Source organism: Pimephales promelas, chromosome 12, assembly GCF_988280905.1.
Source record: "Pimephales promelas chromosome 12, fPimPro1.hap1.1, whole genome shotgun sequence".
Taxonomy (NCBI): Eukaryota; Metazoa; Chordata; class Actinopteri; order Cypriniformes; family Leuciscidae; genus Pimephales; species Pimephales promelas.
The window spans coordinates 34,435,602-34,455,143 of record NC_142780.1 but is presented as its reverse complement, the minus strand read 5'-3'; the positions used below and the strand labels follow the sequence as shown (position 1 = coordinate 34,455,143).

At 37.0% G+C, this 19,542-nt stretch overlaps 1 protein-coding gene across 1 annotated transcript in view; it reads left to right on the top strand.

The window, feature by feature from the left end:
- The window catches only part of iglon5 (IgLON family member 5), a 203,212-nt gene that overhangs the window by 156,586 nt on the left and 27,084 nt on the right, over nucleotides 1–19,542 (top strand). The window contains exons 2-3 of the mRNA XM_039688819.2: nucleotides 9,171–9,252; nucleotides 14,855–15,087. Coding sequence (XP_039544753.2) covers nucleotides 9,171–9,252; nucleotides 14,855–15,087 — 315 coding nt within the window. The remainder of the gene's footprint in view (nucleotides 1–9,170; nucleotides 9,253–14,854; nucleotides 15,088–19,542) is intronic.

Below are 19,542 nucleotides of genomic sequence, written 5' to 3'. Positions count from 1 at the left end.
AATTAAGAGTTTTCTGAGAGGATTCTTAGGTCGGGTCATCCCTATTCACTCAGTACTTCTTAAGGGAATAGTTATTCGCCCTCATGTGTGTAGCAATTGCAGATCTCAGAGATATTAAACTACAACTTAATGTGATTTCAACATCATTTAAAAAAAGAAAGAAGTCTTATGTACTGTAAATGGCCTGTCTGCTTTGTTTTATTATCAGGTGCATTTCTCACTGCCCCCAAATTGTATTTTACTCTCGTAAGCAAACCCGGTGCATCATTTAATTTCAGCTGGGAACGCCCTGGGAAAAGACCGATGTGGTTTTCACAACAGAGCGAAAATAGAATGAAGCACTTCATAATCAAGCGTATTTGTGCATACGGCATGGGAGTGTTGACCCAGCTAGAGATATAACACACCGAGCTGGGGAGCAGAACCGGCCAGGTATTAAAATCTGAGGTGCCAATTGAGCTGTGAAGATAAGAATTGAAAAGGGAATTGGGAATAACCCCCTCTGTTTTATACCCATTCCCATAATGCACTGCGACTTTACCTTGTGCATGCATCATCCACTTTTTGTCAAGAACTGGAAATGGGTAAAATTAGGTTATTTTTGAATTGAATTACCCATAATGCTTTAAGTTTAAAGGGGTCAACTGCCAATTTCTTATTTATAATGTTGTCTGATGTCCACTTATAATGTGTCAAGATTTTGGCTTAGAAATAAGAGGTTATTTTGACCTGTTCTGTTTTGATACTCTCAGAAAAAAAAGGTACAAAAGCTGCCACTGGGGCTGTACCTGTTCAAAAGGTACACTTTTGTACCCAAAGGCTGCATATTGGTACCTTGGTGTTACATATTAGCACCTAAAATGGACATATCAGCACATGAAATGTACATATTACCACCTAAAATATCTATATTATTACCTAAAATGGAAATGTTAGCACCAGAAATGGACATATTAGCACCTAAAATGGACATATCAGCACATGAAATGTACACATTACCACCTACGATAGACATATTAGCTCATGAAATGGACATATTAGCTCCTAAAATATCTATATTATTACCTAAAATGGACATGTTAGCTCCAGAAATGGACACATTAGCTCCTGAAATGGACATATTAACACCTAAAATGTACATATTAGCACCTAAAATATCCATATTATGACCTAAAATGGACTTATTAGCTCCTGAAATGGACATATTAGCACCTAAAATGTACAAATTGGCACCTAAAATGTACATATTACCACCTAAAATATCTATATTATTACCTAAAATGGACATGTTAGCTCCAGAAATTGACATATTAGCACCTAAAATGTACAAATAGGCACCTAATATGTACGTATTACCACCTAAAATATCTATATTATGACCTAAAATGGACACATTATCTCCTGAAATGGACATATTAACACCTAAAATGTACATATTAAGACTTAAAATGTACATATTAGCTCCTAAAATATCCATATTATGACCTAAAATGGACTTATTAGCTCCTGAAATGGACATATTAGCACCTAAAATGTACAAATTGGCACCTAAAATGTACATATTACCACCTAAAATATCTATATTATTACCTAAAATGGACATGTTAGCTCCAGAAATGGACATATTAGCACCTAAAATGGACATATCAGCACATGAAATGTACATATTACCACCTAAAATGTACATATTACCACCTAAAATATCTATATTATTACCTAAAATGGAAATGTTAGCACCAGAAATGGACATATTAGCACCTAAAATGGACATATCAGCACATGAAATGGACATATTAGCTCCTAAAATATCTATATTATTACCTAAAATGGAAATGTTAGCACCAGAAACGGACATATTACCACCTACAATGGACATATTAGCTCATGAAATGGACATATTAGCTCCTAAAATATCTATATTATTACCTAAAATGGACATGTTAGCTCCAGAAATGGACATATTATCACCTAAAATGTACATATTACCACCTAAAATATCTATATTATGACCTAAAATGGACATATTAGCTCCTGAAATGGACATATTAGCACCTAAAATGTACATATTAACACTTAAAATGTACATATTAGCACCTAAAATATCCATATTATGACCTAAAATGGACTTATTAGCTCCTGAAATGGTCATATTAGCACCTAAAATGTACATATTAACACTTAAAATGTACATGTTAGACAGTGGGCGTGGCTTAAGAGGCAGTGATGTGCAAGTAGGCGTCGATCTTCTCCTGCAGAGGCGGACCTTCGTTGCTCTGACGAAATATTGGTACAAAATCCGAAGCGAGTTGTTTTCTGAGCTTGTTTCAATAAAAGCTGTTGAAAAATGAAGGAAAACTGGCCTGTGCTGTTATTTGTCAGGACGTCTACAAGGTTGTTTCATACATCAAGAACAAAGCGCAACAGTCGAAGGAACCTTGGCTTAGAGAGAGTAGGAGGAAAATGCGTCCTGCATCCTGACTGCCCTGAAGTGCATAACAACTATTTGCTTTAAAGCCAGAGGATTTCAGGGATGTTGACAATGCAATACTTGCATGCTGATAACATCATACTGCCTGCTGTTTATAAAAAAAATATACAGTCCAAAACATGACCTCGTTGAGTTTATTTTAGTTGTCCTGTCGTCTTGCAAATAAAAAAAAGCTTGCTTTGCTCAAGATAAGGATCTTTGAAAACTAGATGCAACAGATCGAGAGCTGTCCCAACCACAGAACTTTGCCATGCTGTTTGTTTGGTTTCGTGAAACACACCCCTGTTTAGTTCCCGTCTCTATGAACTTCTGAAAAGTCAACGCATTTTCATCCTAGGGGTGTCATATACTGACGCTTTTGACATTTCGTCTCCATCCGACGCACATGGCACCCTTTAGCGTCAATATAACACGCACAGAGCTTTGTCTGAGGTAGGGTTAGACCACTAGGAGGCGCCTTCTGCCCCGTATATATCTGCGTCTCATATTGACGCTAAAGGCGGGCATACACTGTGCAATTTCAGCAAGGTACTTACTCACACTGAACGAGTAAATCGCATGCGATGCAAAGCCAAAGTTCAGCATTTATGTGCTCACACTGTACGGTCCGATCGTCGAGCTGCGACTTCACTGCTCACACTATACGTGTAATATCTGCGATAACCCCCTGGATTGCGCCTATTTACGTGTATGTATCCAGAGATATTGTCAAAACAAGCATCGGCTATCAGTATCAAGATGATTTAGCATTTTCAATTTATGCATTTAATTATTATTAGTAGTATTGTATTATCATGGCCTATAGGCTAATTTTATTATTAAATTGATCCGCTATTGTAATTAATTTTCCACGCAATATTTTCACAGCATTTTATAGAGGATAATAAAATATTACATAATCTTACTCCTCATTAAAAATTGTCTAAACATTTAGGTCGATTACAATGAATTATAGGCATATGAAAAACTATTAACAGTCATTTGTCTGAACATTGCCATAATTAATCATCAATGAAAATTAAAAGTTTATTTCAAAAACATTGTTTGAGGTGTTACATCGCAGGAGGCTTGGAAGACGTGGGTAATATTATCCATTTTGCAACACGAACTGGAGGTAAGCAACAGTAATTTGTAGCTAGTTTGAACTACAGAACTTAAAGGGTTAGTTCACCCAAAAATGAAAATTAAGTCATTAATTACTCACCCCCATGCTGTACCAACCCCGTAAGACCTTCGTTCGTCTTCGGAACACAAATGAAGATATTTTTGATTAAATTTGAGAGCTGTATAACTACCACATTGGCTCCTAAGGGACTGCCTCTTGACGGCCCAGAAAGTCAATGAAGAAAATGTTTAAATATCCCAAGTGACTACCGTGGCTCAACTATATGTTTATCAAGCGACGAAAATACTTTTTGTGCGAAAAAACAAACTTCTTCCTTGTAGGCCAGAACGAGACTTCCTTAGATTTCCACGACGCATGCGCGAGAACTGAACTGAAGTAGTGTAAGGAGATCGCAATTCTCGCGCATGCGTCGTGGAAATCTAAGGAAGTCTCGTTCTGGCCTACAAGGAAGAAAAGGAATAGTCGAATAAACTCGTTATTTTTGTTTGTTTTTTCGCACAAAAAGTATTCACGTCGCTTGATAAACGTATAGTTGAGCCACGGTAGTCACTTGGGATATTTAAACATTTTCTTCATTGACTTTCTGGGCCGTCAAGAGGCAGTCCCTTAGGAGCCAATGTGGTAGTTATACAGCTCTCAAATTTAATCAAAAATATCTTTATTTGTGTTCCGAAGACGAACGAAGGTCTTACGGGGTTGGTACAGCATGGGGGTGAGTAATTAATGACTTAATTTTCATTTTTGGGTGAACTAACCCTTTAAAGATCTCCCTCTTTTCGTTTTAATTTTAATTTTATTTTTTGCTGCAGATGAAATGGTTCAACTTCTGTTTTCGCGCAGGTGCAGTGAGGGAAAAAACACGGAGTTTAGGGCAATCGGTTCGTAGCTTTGCTTCAACTGTGCGATATAGTCACGAGGAGCGACCAAAATTTCTGACATGCCAGAAATTCATCCGACCATCCGATTGTCGATCGTGAGAGGTTAATCGCCTCTCGTTTCTCCCTGTACACTGCACGAACACTGCTGAAAAATCGGTTCGACACGAAAAAGAGTCGCACGAGTCAGAATTCGGCTCAAAATCGGACGAAAATCGCACAGTGTATGCCCGCCTTAAAGGGCGCCATGTGCGTCGTATGGAGACGAAATGTCAAAAGCGTCAGTATATGACGCTTTGGGATGAGAACGGGCGGGAAAAGCACACTGTGCTCTGATTGGTCGGCTGGATCAGTGTGTTGTGATTGATCAAGTGGGCGGGGATTATTTAAATGAGGAATAGTGTGACGCGTTCGTTCCTGGATGAAACTCAAGGCTACAATGGAGGAGTTCAGAAACACTGATATAGAGAAGAACTGTCGCTGGAGGGACTTTTTCATCCTCAAACAGCAACATCACACACTAAAGAAAGATGAACAAGGAACAATAATAATCATAGGACCACTTTAAAAATGCTGCTGACTAATTCATCACACTGGAAATGGAAGCTCACGTTGGGTGTGTTGCAGTGTAGATCACAGAATATATTATCATTTTTTTTCATTTATAAGCAGCCAGAGATATTATCTTTGATTAATCTTGTTTACATTAATGTAATGCAAAGTGCGTCTTGGGCCCAAAATCTCCATCAGCATTCGTCTTTGCTGGTATTTTATTTTCAGTCGATTGGCAAAGGAGGATTTAGAAAAGCAATTTAAAATTTGCATTTAGTTGCAATTAACTTTATCTTTATATATTAATTTTAAAAAAATCAAAGCAAATTGAAAATTGATTATTATTATTATTTTTAAGTGTCACTCATTGGCTGTTTGAAATAGCATACTAATATACCTCTCATTATATGGTACATGCATGCAATACACTTAACCCTCCATTTTTAATGTGATTTATAAAATGCAAGTATTTTAACTCTAACTAACAGATAAAGTGTGTAGCATCTTGTGAATGCAGAAATCATTCTAGCTCATGCATGGCATGCATACACAGGCACTTTTTTAAAAAAAAGAATGATTAATAATGAAAATAATGAAAGATGATCAAGCAATTACTCTGATTTAAATCAGTCCGTGCCCTTGTGTGCCGCAAGTCGAGAAAACTTAATTTAGCAATGTCGTCGCCGGTCACTTCAGCGGATAATGCAAAGCAGCTTTATGCAATTTGTGTACAATACCACGACGTGCATGACAATGCAGCCCACGCTTCTTTTCATTACTCTGAGCAATTTGGGGCGCCTCCGCCGTGGCTCCCTCTCAAATTAAAAAAAGCCCAGCGTTTGGTCATCACACGCCGCTCTGCTTTAAACCCACCGTCTCCTTTTGTCTACCTCTCTCCAATCACACTTGGCAAGCCGTCGGCTCACTGGCTTCGCGCGCACGTTAAACACCGAGACCTTCCGGGTGCTTCTTAACTCTTGACTGCACTTGTGTCTCGTATATTAAACCTCGAAGGTTGGATAGCCAAATATTGTCCGGCAGATATGAAGGACGGTGGCGGGGATTATGAGAAGACGCTGGAGGCATATTCGACGGAGCCACGCCGCGAGAGAGAGGCCTCTGTCCCGATAGCACGCTAATCTCTATTTGCAGAGGAAATTGGAACGTATTTTGCACACTGAATAGATAAGAACAAGAATGGCGTTTGAAAACTAAAAAGGAATTTGACGTTGTTTTTTGCCACCTGCAAACAGCCCGAGCAAATTCACATTTCCTCTGATGTCCTGCTCGGCTCGCGTCACAGTGTGATTTCTGTGTGTAGTCTTATTTGTGCATACGAAAACACAGTGTGTGCGTAATATGTGGATGTTCCCATTGTCTACTAAATGGATTATCATTTCTACCATAAATACTCGTAGTTGTGAGATATAAAGACACCCTGAGAGATATTAACTGGTTATAATGAGAAATAAAGCAATTGTGAGATATGAAGTCCTGTAGCTGACACATACCATGATAAATCACCTGAAATATATTAAGTTTGCTTATGATCGTCATATAAGTATGGAAGCTTGTTTCCGCTGCAGCATAAAACAATTAATGGGTTCACAGGTAGGCCGAAATGAAATCAGATGTGGTAATTTATGCGTATTTGGCGTGCTTTTTGGCCCGAACCCTGAAAAAAAATAACGATTTTTACTGCTTGTTCAAATTGCTTGATTTAAAAGAGCTTAAGCAACACAATTGCTATACGATTTATCCAAACTTAATTTGATTGTGTTCAATCTGCTTAAATACAAGTCAAATTTAAGTTTACTTGATCCGTTTGTGTTGGATTACATGAATGATTTGTGTTGCATTAACTGAAACTGGCCGGTGCTTGTTAGTTCCCAGCATGCTTTGCATATATTGAAATATAAATATAAATGTTGAAATTAAGTGTTATTTTATGTGTTTTTGAGAAAACGAGATAAGGGGAAGACTTCATAGTTCGTAGTTGTGTTTAATGTTCAATTACATTGAAATTATTATAACCATTCAAATAACAGTGGGTTACCATTTGGTAAGATGAAGACTGATTCAGCAAAATGTAAATCATGTAAATCTTATCATTTAAGATGCTAAAAAGTGCTTTTGGTAGTAAATAGATGGCTATAATTAAAAAAATGATTAGTGTGACACTAAAATAAACTATATTGCATTGGATGAATGGTTATATGAATTAGAATACCTGAATCATATCAGTTATTCTAAAACTTTGCAAACTAGTTGGGCTGACGCTATTATATTAAGCTGTGCCCAACCATAGTAAATAAGTTGAATCAACCTGAATAAATTAAGTTCAACGCAAGTGCATTAAATTGGAATAACAGCTGAAATATAGCAAGTTAATCATGTGGAAATCCTTTCCATGATTTTTTTTATGTTCAATTAAAGAGTTGTTTTTTTGTGTGTGCTGATTGGTTGATTACCTGAACGTGCTCCTCCCGAACTTTGTTACATAAAACTTCATTTAAAAAGGTAATTCTGACTTTTTATCTCGCAATTATGACGATATTTTGGGCGATCTCGAAACACATTTTCGGGCAGACACTCACTAGTAGCCTAGACTTGTTGTTTAACGACTGCGCTCTGTTACCTGCACTCTTAGAAGAAAAGGTTCTATATAGAACCTTAAAAGGTTTCATCAGTGCTACGTATTTGGAACCCCTAAGGTTCTATACACTCTTTAAAAAAGGGTTCCTCTGGGTTCTGTATAGAACCCTGGGGTTTCATATTTGGCCAATAGAACCTTTTACCAAAAAAAAAAATGGTTCTATATAGAACCATATATGAAGCGGGGGGATGGAACCATTTCTGGTTCTAAATAGAACCATTTCTTCTAAGAGTGTAGGCGTGGCCTCCTAGGGCAGTGAAGGAAGTGCATTCTGGGAGTTGTTGTCTTTCAACCACACAAGCCCAAAATACATTTTCAGGCTTTTCTCAGTCTAGAGAGCTCCAAATTCAAAAATAATTTCACATTTCTTCTACAACCACAACCAAATTGGGGTTAATTCAGAAACAGCGTTGTTCGCATATTTAGTTCTTGTCGACTCTGCCTTTTTTGTAATTTTTTTTTTTTTTAGCATTTATATTATATTCCATTTTTTTTTCTCTCTATTAGTATTTTTATTCTTGTACTGCATTTTATCAAAAAGCCCTTATTGTTTTGTATTGCTCGTGTATTGTATTGCATGTATTGCATTTTACTAAAAAAGCCCTTCTAGGGACTAATGTTGTAAATTAGCTTTGGCTAAAAACATTGATACATGCATCAGATCACTGTCAAAGTGTATCTATGTTATCTGTATCTGTCCCTATCTAAATAAACTATAATAAAAAAAATAATAATACATAAATGACCCATTTTAAATACACATTCATCTTTCCAGATGTGAAAATTTGCCTTAGCAACTGACTGAAGTAGGGTCTAAAGGTCTAAAATGAGAAATGTGACACAAGCACAACAAAATGACTAAAAACTTAGGCCTAATTTTGAATGAAAACTGAAAATATAAAAGCATTTGGCAGCACACTATTGTCTATTTGAAGAGGAAATTGAAGCGTATTTTGCAAAAACCTGAACAGACGAATTCACATTTCCTCTGATGTCCTGCTCGCTTCGCATCCCAGTGTGATTTCCGTGTGTAGTGCATATGAAAACGCACGTGTATGTGTTTGTACACAATTGTGACAGCGTTGAAGCGAGTGTGTGTGAGTGTGTGTACGTTCCCATTGCAGCGGCGGCCCCTTCATTTCACGCTCCGCCGCTTGCGTGCGAATCCTCTTCCCCGGGCTCATTATCAGGTATGTTCGACGAGAGCACACGGGCCACAACCCAATCATTATTCAAGCCCGCTGCCGGTCAGCGCCGACGGCTCCATGCTGTCGTTTTGCGATCTTATTATTCTCTCCTCACCAATAACTAAGCAAAACCACAAAAACAAATCCTGCCTGATCAGGATCAATGAGGTACTCAGTACCCGCCGTGCCGCCCGGGGACCCGGGATCGAGTGGACCTTCTGTTGTTGGAATAGCCTATAACTGCTGTGTGCATTGCTCACCGTCTCTCCTCTCGTTTCTCTGGCAGGACCCAGCGGTGCTCAGGCGGCCGAGTTCGGACACTTGCCCGACAACATTACCGTGCTGGAAGGAGAAAGCGTCATTTTGAGGTGACTTCACCACACACCTGCATCTTTGTGTCTTAAAGGATTAGTTCACTTTTGAAAAAACTTTTGCTGATAAATTACTCACCCCCATGTCATCCAAGATGTCCACGACTTTCTTTCCTCAGTCGAAAAGAAATTAAGGTTTTTGATGAAAACATTCCAGGATTTTTCTCCTTATAATGGACTTCAATGGGAACCAACCGAGGTCCAAACGACAGTTATAACAGTTACAGATGCAGCTTCAAATGTCTTTAAACGACACCAGACGATGAATAAAGGTCGTATCATGTGAAACGATCGGTTATTTCAAAGCTTATTCCAAAAATGTAACTTTTCTAAGGACAAATGCTAGCCTTGTAATATATTGTGAGGCGCGTTTGTAACGTCACGTATTACGTAATTACGTTCAAAAGGTCACGGGCGACGTAGCCGGAAGTACAGAATTAATATCGTCCGACATCGTTGTTTTACCTTTTAATTCCTTTTTTGTAAACGGCGTTTGAGTTAGTTTTCACGTTCAACCTATGCATTCAACTTGTAAACACTGACTCTGTACTTCCGGCTACGTCGCCCGTGACCTTTTGAACGTAATTACGTAATACGTGACGTTACAAACGCGCCTCAGAGAATAGAGCAAGGCTAGCATTTGTCCTTAGAAAAGTTACATTTTTGGAATAAGTTTTGAACTAACCGATCGTTTCACATGATACGACCTTTATTCATCGTCTGATATCGTTTAAAGACATTTGAAGCTGCATTTGTAACTGTTATAACTGTCGTTTGGACCTCGGTTGGACCTGGTTCCCATTGAAGTCCATTATATGGAGAAAAATCCTGGAACGTTTTCATCAAAAACCTTAATTTCTTTTCGACTGAGGAAAGAAAGACATGGACATCTTGGATGACATGGGGGTGAGTAAATTATCAGCAAAAGTTTTTTCAAAAGTGAACTAATCCTTTAAATGGTTTAAAAACACCATCTAGGGCTGCATTATCAAATGGCAAATGTTGTTAAAGGGATAATTCACCCAACAATTCTGTTATTCTGCCCTGCACTGTATATTCTGGGTTCTTGCCTCATCATTAATAAGGTGTTTATTGAATTCGTTCTTTTAACAACACTAGTACAAAATGAGTGGCGGTCAATGGAGGAAAGCCTTGTTTTGCCCTTCAGGTGTGTAAACCATCAAATGCAGGTTAAAGAAGTAGTTTTACTCACCCCCATGTCATCCAAGTTTTCCATGTCTTTCTTTCTTCAGGCGAAAAGAAATTAAGGTTTTTGATGAAAACATTCCAGGATTTTTCTCCATATAATGGACTTCAATGGGGTCCAAACGGTTCAAGGTCCAAATGAGAGTTTCAGTGCAAACTGCAAACTGTTCAAAGGGCTTTAAATGATTCCAGACGATGAATAAGGGTCTTATCAAGCGAAACGATCGCTCATTTAAAAGAAATAAATAACAAAGTTTAAGTTTTATAAGCTCAAATGCTCGCCTTGCTCTGTTTTGTGACGTGCGTTCGTGACCTTCATGTTCGAACTCGTTCATCAAAATGAATGAATCTTTTCCCGAGTCATTTCGATTCGTTCATTTTGATGAACGAGTTCAAACAGGAGAGTCACAAACGCGCATCACAGCTATTTAGGTGAGTGTATATATGGTTATATTGCCCCGCTCAGGTTTTATCACACTCACCTGCCCTGCCGAGTGCCATTTATTAACACTCTCTCTAGTTTTGTTGTTAGTCAGTTTCCCGGCTGAAATGACTTGGTGTCAGTCTATCAGCCAGCAATTGAACTCCTGACCCTGCTGTCTCAAAAGCACCATATTATTATTCCACACAACCACACTGGGAATGGGAATTGATGTGATACCACAGTTTGATATGCTGAAAGAAAGTTAAAGCTGACATGAACGTGAGTGATATTTAAGCTTTAAATGTGTCACGATTTCTCCATGTAAAGAGCAGAGCGAAGCAGGGACATCTAGAGGTGAACTGTGGTTACTACACGTGATCGGACAGGCTGGTGCTCTTCAAGAGTGGTGAAGTCCAGCGGTTATTAATGCCATTTCATTTATTATGGCTCCCCACATCTGCTTCTAGAACATTGGTGATATTTCAAGCAAATAATAGACCAAGCTCAGAATTGCATTTTTGTGTTATTTACAAATGCCAGCAGGCAAAGGATGAGATTATGAGCACTGAACTGAATGTGTTTTGACAGACTCTGAGCGCTGTGTTGTGTGTGTACGGCAGTGTTTGTAATTTCAAAAGCTGTCAGTCAGCAATATCACTGTCAGTTTTTGCCAGTTTGTTGTGTAAACAAGCTTAGGTCTAAAATACTTGGATGCAAGCATTAATGTCCAATAAACAATGAGGATTTGGTGCAAATGGTGCTGATGATGCGCTCAGTGTCCAGACGGACCCAGAACGACGTGTTTAAAGCTTTTTGTCCAATGAACATTGATCTTTGCACCACTGAAATCAGTGTATTTATAGACCCCGTTGAAGCCAGTCGTGCATTTACTGACTTCAGTGGACATATTCAATTAAGAGAGAACAGATTAAGTTTTTGAATGTGTGCTCTGACATTTTTTGAAAGGTATCTGGAATGATATTTAACCTTCTGTTGCATGCATTATAGGGAAAAACTTAGATTTTAATGGTAAAGAAAATCTGGTTGAGTTTTAATGCATAAGAAAAGCTATATTTGAATTAAGATGACTGTAAAAAAAAAGTAAATTAAATGCTGAAAATAATTAATGTGGATAAATGGTCAATATACTGCAATATAAGTGCAACTGCAATATATATATATATATATAAAATTATTATTATATAAAATTTATTTAAAAATAATAATTTAGGAGGGAGTGCTGTGATATATTTGATACTTTTTCAATAAATGATTGAAATGTACCTAAAATGATATTCAACATCTGTTGCAAAAAAAAATGGTTTAAAAATGTTTTCATGCATAAGAAATGCAATATTTGAATTATGAAGACTTAAAAAAGTAAAGTAAATACTGAAAAAATATTTGCTATGGATAAATGGATCATTTAAAAATATAAACAAATATGTTACAATAATAAAAAAAATGATAACTGCAATATTCTTCAACAAAATATTAATTTAGGAGAAAATGCTGTGTGTTATTTTACACTTTTTTAAACTAAATTATTTAAAAGTATCTAGAATGATATTTAACCCATCATATCCGAATATGTTTGATTCAGTTTTCATACTTTGGGGAATTGGGAGGACTTTTTAATGCAAAGTAAATACTGACAAATAATAAATATGGATAGTTTAAAATATAAATAATTAAATAAAAACATGATAACGGCAATATTCTTCAACAAACATATTAATTTAGGAGAGTGTGTTATTTGACACTTTTTGCACTAAATTGTTTATGGATCTTGCATGAATCATAAAAATATTTGATTTAGTTATTTTTTTGGGAACTGTGAGGACTTTCAATAAAGAAATACCGAAAAATAATTAGCATCGGTAAATGGATAATTAAATTTATTTTTTAAATGTATATAAAAAACACATATTCTTATATAGTGGCTGAATCCGTATCCGTTCCACTCCCACACAATGCTGCTTCAAGCCTACACACACGTTTCCTCATGACAAATATATGACTAAATGCTTTCAAAAAAGGGTTTACTCACTAACAAATGTGAATCATATTGTGGATGAAGGAATAAAGCTTTAATGAGGGCAGATCTCCAGAGCTCAGATGCTTCCTCCGCATGGAGAACAGTGCCAGATAAAGACTTTTCACTGCCAGTGGGACAAAGAAACACTTTTTGTTGCTTTATTCAAAACCCTCCCTTCAATATTAACCATTTTATTGCCAACGTATGTGCTCGCAACGCGTATAAAACACACGTGTCCCCCTTAGACATCATGCAGTAGAGGGTTTTTGTATTATTTGTGCATAATAAACATCAGACCGCTTTTGCGATGCCCATTTGGGGAGCTCCACTGTTCTGGTGGAGTCACGGCTTGTGTTTTCTGGCACTGTGCGGTGTTAAAGCAATCACCACTGGTCTGATTAGTCAGCTTAATGATCTAGTTAATGACCCGGACCTTATGAGCGAGTTGTAGCGGTTACGGAAGAAAGTTTCATGCAAGCGCTCGTTCAATGACATCACACTATGAAACTTAATCTGTAGACGCCATCTTTTATATAAAACAAGGCTTTGATAGGCAGAGACGTACAGTACAGAAATGATGCACAAAATAAATGTAATTTGCCTCACAGCATTGTTTTAATTCACTTCGAGTGACTTCCAGACCGGTAAGAGTGGCATCCTTTTCGACCACCTTCTCTAGACCGGTATCCTCTTAAATGGCCTTTTTAGGGGGCTTTCCTCTTAGGGCGAATGAGAGGATGCTTAAGAAAGGAGTGGTTCACTTTTAAAAAAAATTTTGCTGATAATTTCATGTCATCCAAGATGTCCACGTCTGTCTTTCTTCAGTCGAAAAGAAATGAAGGTTTTTGATGAAAACATTCCAGGATTTTTCTCCATATAATGGACGTCAATGGGGTCCAAATGGTTCAAGGTCCAAATGAGAGTTTCAGTGCAGCTTCAAAGGGCTTTAAACGACACCAGACGATGAATAAGGGTCTTATCTAGGACCCTTCCAGTCATGACTCAAAAAAAGATTCGTTCATTTTGAGTTCGAACAGGAGAGTCACGAACGCGCATCACAGAACAGAGCAAGGCGAGCATTTGAGCTTATAAAACTTAAATTTTGTTATTTATTCTTTAAATGAGCGATCGTTTCGCTAGATAAGACACTTTTTCATCGTCTGGAATCGTTTAAAGCACTTTGAAGCTGCACTGAAACTCTCATTTGGACCTTGAACCGTTTGGACCCCATTGAAGTCCATTATATGGAGAAAAATCGTGGAATGTTTTCATCAAAAACCTTCATTTCTTTTCGACTGAAGAAAGAATGACATGGACATCTTGGATGACATGGGGGCGAGTAAATTATCAGCAAAAGTTTTTTTTTAAAGTGAACTACTCCTTTAACTGCTTTTTACCTGACATCTTTGATAGACAGATGCAATGATGACCAGGATATAATTATAAAATATGACATGATTTTAAAAGTGACCTATTTTAAGCTTATTTGGAGAGAGGAATGTTTGTAATGTGATAATATGTCAGTCATCGTGTGATAACGAAAATATGACTAGGTCTAGACTACTTGTTCTGAGCAGGTGTTGTCAGGCTGTTGGCTAAGTTACAGACACTCATGAAAACTGATGCTAATTATCTGGGAATCATTGTTTGTGTCAAACATTTTTTATAACAGGAGATCGTGAATTATCTTGAATCTTACCCAGAGACAACAGTGCTATTTTCTGATTGGCTATTGAATAACAGCCTTCTTATTTTTGATTGGCTGATAAGACGTGCTTGATGAGAGCGACGCGGCCAGAGACATTTTGGGGGGCTGCGGCATATTAAATATAAGTTTTTCAACATTTTTCAAGAAATACATTGTGTGGCATGAGTGCTTGACAAAAGACCGAAATGGGTGACACTTGAGAGCCAATTCTCCTCTTTCCTAGATGCAAGATAGATGAGGAGGTGACTCACAAGGCATGGTTGAACCGCTCCAACATCTTATTCACGGGCACAGATAAGTGGTCCCTGGATCCCCGCGTCTCCCTGGTGAACAACAACAACAGCGACTTCTCCATTAAGATAGAGAAAGTGATGGTGGCCGACGAGGGACCCTACACGTGCAGCATCCAGGCCAGAAACCAGCCTTGGACAGCCCACGTCTACCTCATCGTGCAGGGTACGTTCATCAGGTCGATTAAACCATCAAAATATGGGGGAAATATTTTAAAACAAAATTCTAAACTTGTTTTTTATGTGGCAGAATTATTTGGGAAAACTACACGTAGGCCAATGGTTTTATTTTACTGTGCAGAAAAGTGGAAAAACAAACGAATCACAGGAAATAGCATATAATATAATCAGTTATTAACATTTCGTTGGTTCTCTCTTTTTCATAATTTCTTTGTATGAGTGCCTAGGCAAAAATTATGATGGCAAAATTTGTCATGTTTCACAAAATATTTCTTTCATCATATTTGGCTAAATGTGAGGTTTCCTATAATAGGCCTCATGTTTGGCCACTGCTGTACGTGTCAACAATGAACACAAACACATATGAATGGTTTCTAAAAAGGTTTAGGAATAAAGTAGCTGGCAGAAATGTGTGTAAAATTGTGTGATCGGTGTTTCTATGGAAGTCTGTAGAATTAAACAAAACTTTACATCTCACAGTTCTGACTTCATTTAGTTTGTATTAATCACACTTGTGACTAGTTTATAGTACTTTATATCACACCATGCAATTTCATATCTCACAAAAATAATTCACAGTGCAAATTTAAATATCACAATATAACATTATATCTTTAAATATCGACACTGTATCTAAGCAACTTTAAAAGTTGTACAACTCAGTACGTTTTTTTTTTTTTTTTTTATGTTTTGAATGAAGTCTCTTCTGCTCACCAAGGCTGAGTTCATGTTAATTTGATCATAAAATACAGTAAAATTGTGAAAAGTTATTAAAATTTAGAAAAACTGTTTTCTATGTGAATATATGTTAAAAAATATTTTATTTCTGTGATCAAAGCTGAATTTTCAGTCTTCAGTGTCGCATGATCCCTCAGAAATCACTCTAACATGATGATTTGTTGCTCAAGAAACATTTATGATTATTATTAATGTTGAAAACAGTCATATATTTGTGGAAACTGATCATTTGTTTTTCTTTTCATGATTTTTTGATGAATATAACGTTCAAAAGAACAGCATTTATTTGACATAAATATTTTTGCAAAGTTATAAATGTCTGTACTGTGACTTTTGATTTACATTTAATCATTTAGCAGACGCTTTTGTCTAAAATGACTTTAATAGAAGTAGCTGAACCAACAAAAGAGCAACAGTATATACAGTAAATCCCAATACATGTAACATATATCAATTTAATGCATTCTCACTCAATAAATGTATATATTTTTTAAATGTTTAAACTTTCTGAACACAAACTTTTTAACAATTCACAGTTGCAAATAATAATAATAATAATAATACGAATTGTGAGATATAAAGTCACATTTACTTTTTTAAAAAAAAAATTTATTCTTTGCTTCCATAGATTTCTGTCCATCCAAAAGAAAAACAATATAAATGAGACATGCATTGGAACAGACCCTTCTCCTCATGAATATCTAGTTCTTTTGCTTCTCTGAGTTTGTCAGACAAACTTTTCTTCTCTGAGTTTGAAAATGTGTGTATTACTAATGCAATCTGGACGTACTACATCCGCCATGTCGTCATTATCGTGTGATCTACAGTGTCAGTTCACTGTCATTCATAAAACCTCTCCTGTGGCCTCATGGGATAGTAAAGATGATGTACTGTTGCCTCCTCCCCATAAAGTACTGTGAATTTGGACATACTTCTTTTTTCACCTACTATATAGTAGAAGTATGCGATTTTGGATGCAACCATTTTCCATCTGATTCATGCAGGTCTTTATCATTGATTGCGAAGATGCTGTACTATATCAGAATATGTACAACAGCGCCCCCTACCTTATAACAGTGAAACCACGGATTGCCAGAAAAAGTTGGTGGGAAGCGTGTCATAAATGATGTAAAATTTCATCAGTAGCGGGGAAAGAGTTAATGGCAGTAGTGAGAAAAGCAGAGGGCTTGACACAGATGTAATGAGCATCAGAGGGGTGGTTATGCTCTCTAATCTTCAGGATGACCGGCCCGGCCGTGAGAGGCGGGAACGGGTTGTGCCGACTGTCACGTCAACAGAAACATGAGTAAGAGTCCCGGCGATCCTGACTGACGTGATTTATTGGCAGCAAACCCTTCCTCTGATGGATTGCCTGCATCTCTCCCTTTCCTTCCTCCCCAACCCAACCCCGCCGGCTGAAAGTTGTCAATTGTTATGTATATCACACCATGGTGCATTTTCCTGTGGCACAAGCACGATATTGGAAAAAAACATTGAGTTTTTCTGGCGATATATATATATAGCGATATTTGGAAAGAATGATTAGGGTGATTTTGTTGGGGAGTGAATCTATGGATTGTTTCTGCCATGGAAACAAAAATTAGAATAACTGCGACTAAGTCATAATTGTGAGCCATAAACTCATAATTGCGAGAGAAAAAAAGTCAGAATTGTGAGTTGTAACTTCCTGAAAAGTTAAACATTTATTTCTCAAGTGTGAATTCCTTTAAGGATGAATAATTTGGGAGAAACCTGAAAAATGTGTGTGTTCATAATTTACCGTGGACCAACTCAAACCATAAAGTGAAATGAGTTTTTTTTTTTCATGTGTGTTTTCATAGGCCACATTCACACTGTTTTTGACCAATTCAATATGACTAATGTAATTATTATTATTATGATTTTATTGTAATAATTATTATTAAATAAAGTGAATTAAATAATAATATAGTAATAGTAATAAAGTCAAATGTTTACTAAAAATACAATTTGTCTGTAACTAAAATAGAATTATTAACATTTTAGAATAGGGTCTAATATTACAACTTTTACCTCAATAAACTCCTAATTACTGCTTATTAATAGTTAGTAAGGTAGTTGAAATAGAATTAAGGGTAGAATATCATGTAAAATAAGGCATTAATATCTGCTGGAGTAGTTTACTTTTAAATACATTTTTGCTGATAATTTACTCACCCCCATGTCATCCAAGATGTCCATGTCTTTCTTTCTTCAGTGGAAAAAGAAATGAAGGTTTTTAATGAAAACATTCCAGGATTTTTCTCCATATAATGGACTTCAATGGGGTCCAAACGGTTCAAGGTCCAGATGAGAGTTTCAGTGCAGCTTCAAAGGGCTTTAAACAACACCAGACGATGAATAAGGGTCTTATCTAGCGAAACGAGCGGTCATTTCAAAAATAAATAAAAAAAGTTGAAGTTTTATAAGCACAAATGCTCGCCTTGCTCTGTTCTGTGATGCGCGTTCGTGACTCTCCTGTTCGAACTCGTTCATCAAAATGAACAAATCTTTTTTCGAGTCATGACTCGAAGGGTCCTAGAAAAGATAATTCATCGTCTGGTGTCGTTTAAAGCCCTTTGAAGCTGCACTGAAACTCTCATTTGGACCTTGAACCGTTTGGACCCCATTGAAGTCCATTATATGAATGTTTTCATCAAAAACCTTAATTTCTTTTCGACTGAAGAAAGAATGACATGGACATCTTGGATGACATGGGGGTGAGTAAATTATCAGCAAAAGTTTTTTTTAAAGTGAACTAATCCTTTAAGTACTAATGAACAGCCAATATCCTAGTTAAACGCCTGCTAATAAGCAACTAGTTAATAGTGACAATTGGACCCTAATCTAAAGTGTACCAAAATTACAATACTAATAATTTACATCTTAATTTTTCAAACGGCTTATCAAGCTTTTATTTTAATGGCTTGCCGGCAAATAAATAAGCTCACTAATTCATAATCACGCGTGTATCTCACAGTAAATGAACCAAGCCAAGACTGAAACACTGAATCATGCATTACTGAAACTACACGTAAATGACGTTCAGCCCTATAATAAAGTGAAGAATATTTCATAGAAAGCTACTCGGAAAAGCAGGGTGAGCGTGTTCAAAATGCATCTCAAGCACGCTGTTGGCCGACCGCGAGGCCAGAACCATCTCTCCAAACACAGGCTTTTTTATCTGCCACACGGAGCTTTGCAGACAGATGACCGTATTTGCTCGATACCATTGTGCCCTCAATTTTAGTCTTAGTGCGATATGAGCAAAAATAATTACACCCCCCAGTCACTCCTCCAACAGGAAAGATCTGCTCTGGGTCCAATCTTAAGTCTATCGTCGGACGTATTTCGCCCTGTTAGAAAGTGAAAAATGGTCCGCTTGAGAATGCCTCGCAGGCCAAATCTTTGGCCATCTTCATTAAAGCTCTGATCATAGGCCATTTAAATTCAAGGACCGGCTCATTATCCGTCCGGCATTATGCATTGCCCTCTGCTTCGGGAATTTAGTCCAAAACAGCTGATTGAAATCATTTATAAACCCTGAAACAAACAACCCGTCTCCAGTAAATTTATTCGGCTTGTTTTTTTGTTTTTTGTTTTAACTAAGGTTCATATTTGACATCAGTTAAGCCGTGATATAGTCACTCCGTTTTCATTAATCATAATTAAAAACTTGTGTTTT